The sequence below is a fragment of the Ixodes scapularis genome, unplaced genomic scaffold (genome assembly GCF_016920785.2).
Source record: "Ixodes scapularis isolate PalLabHiFi unplaced genomic scaffold, ASM1692078v2 PGA_scaffold1__304_contigs__length_218370807, whole genome shotgun sequence".
In the NCBI taxonomy this organism is placed as follows: Eukaryota; Metazoa; Arthropoda; class Arachnida; order Ixodida; family Ixodidae; genus Ixodes; species Ixodes scapularis.
Genome location: NW_024609846.1, coordinates 130,180,246 through 130,183,495, shown reverse-complemented (window position 1 = coordinate 130,183,495; position 3,250 = coordinate 130,180,246). Strand labels below are relative to the sequence as shown.

Sequence of the window (3,250 nt, the reverse complement as noted above, 5' to 3'; positions counted from 1 at the left end):
CGCGAGCGTCTGTAACGCTAGCAAAACCGCAAATCGTCTGCGAGAAAGATGGCCGTCGACGACCGTCGTCACTGCCAAATAGCAACCTCGTTGCAGAAACGAAACGAAACAAAACGTTTTTCACTTTTTATTTCTAAAGGGTTCGACATTTTAATAGCCTTTGCAATATTTTTTTTACGAGAAACCCAAAATAAATTATTCTATAATTTTAAATTGCGGTTTCGTCCATGGTCAGCCGTCTCGCACAGTTTCGCTTTTTCACTTTCGCTTGGCCTCGTCCTCACAGCGTAATTCCCTCTACCATCGACATCGAGAAATACAAAATGGTGCGTTTGAAGCATCGTTACATTTTGGTTGAGATCCTGTGGAAAGACTGGCAGAATCCGTCTATTCACCAACTCCCAGTCGCCGAGGAAGACATTTACGGCTCAGTGAGGAACGCCATCCAGTACCTCCACGGCGAATTCGGCGTCGGCGTCACCAGGTTCCACCTGACGATCAAGTTTTTCAACCCCTACACGCGCGTGTTTCTGCTGCGAACCCGCCGGGGTGCTCACACGCTGACACTGTCGGCGTTACCGTTCGTCACGAAGATCAAGGAGGACGCAGCGACGCTGAGGGTTCTCAAACTGGCCGGAACAATTAGGTCGTGCTTGAAGTTCCTCAAGAAATATGACTGTGCCGTGATGCTCGACGTTCTGAACAGGGCCGAGAGCGCCGAGGCGAAAAGGCAGGCTAAAGAAAAAATCGCCGAAGTGTATGCTTCCATGGAAACGACGAAAGGCGGAATCAGGCCGATGTAGGCTCTCTTTAACCGCAAAGGCAATACCTTTGAGTTCTTGGTAAAGCAAGCAATGTGTGATGGTATTGTCAGCCGCATTAGATCCTGTTCTGCAAGCTTGTACAGGTTCACCAAGAAAACTACTACTGCACTAACACTGTTCCAACTGCCGGCGTGTTGTGCCAGTCTTTCTTGCGGCCAGTGAGATGCCTTTTCAAACAAGTGCAATAGAAATGTGCCAACTTGAATCGATCTTTAGCATGTTTGCTACATGGCTACATGCAGCCACCAATATGCAATGCACTGTCCAATGACAGTGAGGCTATAAACAGTAGTGGTATCCATTTTGAGACGACTTTGGGGAAGTTTCGTCTTTGTACCTCTATACTCAGTTTCACAATAACTTCGTAAACTCTGGAGCCTATGGCCAATAAGAGCGAGGCATATGACACCATGTCAGGAGCATTCGTGTCGCTGCAGCAAATGCGAGGCCTGGAGGAACCAGCTCTTGTCTGCTGGCCAAGTATCGTCTGCTGCGAAACCAACCAACCTGGGGTGAACGTCCACCCCTGCAACTTTGCCGACCGCTAGAGGAGAGTGCTTTTCGGAAACAGTTCGTGAGACGACCATATGCTCAATCGACCTTTTCCCGAATCAAAACGCCCCTGTGGCACGAAATGAATTCTGAGAACCAGTTGGCCACTTGGTTTTGGTTTCAGTTTCAGATTTTGTCACGATTGTGTCGTGACGGAACACACACATTTTCATTGCTGCGATTTTCTGCAAGTGTACAGTGCTGTTGGCTTTGCCGAGAGATACCGAAAAAAATGTAGAGCCCTTCCACTTAACGTGAAGATGGAGGACCAGCAAAGCTGTTATCTTTACGATGTCTAGTACAACCTCGAGGACGACGCCTAGAGAAATTCAGCCTTTCCACTCTGGTGAAAATCGGAGTGGAAAGGTTGTTGCCATCACTCGTAGGAGGCGGTAGCTGTCCGGAGTTTTGTGTCGACATTTGTTTGCCCCGGGACACGATACTGGGGAAACTAGCCCTTAACAGCTCCACCGTAAGAAACACTTGGCACTGTTTTTGTGCTTCCCGATGTGCCGGAATTTGGGCAAAGGTAAGCAAATGTAGAGCAATGGATTGCAGCGTCCCAGCTGGTGCCCCTGCCGTGCAAGCATGTTCGCATGCAGAAAAGTTATGCGGGCTTAGAAGTTCAAATGCCTGGCTACAGGAGTACCAAACCATGCCACTCCGCTCAGTGGCCAACTGGTTCCCAGCGTACAATGCGCGAAGTGTTGCATAGAGGGATTTTTAAAAGTGGCCTATTTACTTGCGAATCTGTGGCAGTTACTAATGCCAGGGCAATGTTTTGTGCGGAAGTGGTCGATTACACGACTGCAATCATTCAAAAGCCATGTTGATCTCCGACAAGTGTTGATCCATACGAAGTATCGTTGTAAAGTAACATGTCTGTCCTTCTTTTGAGCCGTGTAGTGTTGCAGTCAAATGAGTCTGGCTCAACACTACTAAAAGAAAAAGCCTAAAACTACATTTTGCTCGGGACGGCACTGGTAACGAGGCCTCCGTGGCCTCAACATGAAGCAGTGTCGCATGCTTTGCTCCAACGCTCAAATTGGGCCATGGGGGCCGCAGCCTCCACAGTTCGCTAAGTTATCATGAAACGGAGTAAAAACGATTTGGCAGGTGCTTGCGAAATGGCATAGCTCTACAGTACACATGTATTATTTTATTTTTTTATTTTTTCCTATAGTGATGTTTCATTGGATAGCTTGATTTTCAAAGTATAAAAGGTTGTGGGAAATCTTTAATAGAACAAAGGTTCGGCAAGTACCAACTTCAGCCAAACCGGCTTCCAAGCTCCAAGGCAAGAATGGCTAAGTCTGGTCAGCAGTGGTGCATTTGCCACAGCAAAGTGCCAGTGCTCCCAAGGAAATCGTATTGCTCCAGCCATCACCAAACTTTGCCCAATTGCCCCAACACCAAGGAGAAAGCGGGGAACGTCAGCATGCCTGCTAGTCTGCGACATATGCTCAACTCTCCCTTCAAACTATGACTAAAGTAAGACATTTACAAATGCACATGCAAAATGCAATTTGTTTTACTTTGCTTGACGAAAGTTACGGCTGTAAGAGATCAGCATCTGGAGTGCATGCAACCATACTTGCAGTGTACTCTAGAGCAGGGGTCCCATTTTTTTTTTCTTTTTGCTAAGGGGATGGATCAGGGATCTGTCTCTCAAGGGCCAAAGAAACAAAATATAAAAAAAATCGTAAAGAAGCAATAAATTAAGAACTGAAAGTTATAGTAAAAAAGAATATTGGTGGATGAATACATTATTTTTAAATACAGTATTTAGCTGAAAACTGCGACACTACTCAATATGCAGATCCCACAAGACTTGCCAGGCATAAATCGGCACCCCATACAGTCCTAGCTCATTA

At 46.5% G+C, this 3,250-nt stretch overlaps 1 protein-coding gene across 1 annotated transcript; it reads left to right on the top strand.

Moving 5' to 3' along the window:
• Positions 1 to 242: 242 nt before the first annotated feature.
• LOC8050721 (ribonuclease P/MRP protein subunit POP5) lies at positions 243 to 2,915 on the top strand. Its single transcript, XM_040500320.1, has one exon. It carries the CDS (start codon positions 324 to 326, stop codon positions 801 to 803), a length of 480 nt encoding a protein of 159 aa, XP_040356254.1. The 5' UTR covers positions 243 to 323; the 3' UTR covers positions 804 to 2,915.
• Positions 2,916 to 3,250: the final 335 nt, after the last annotated feature.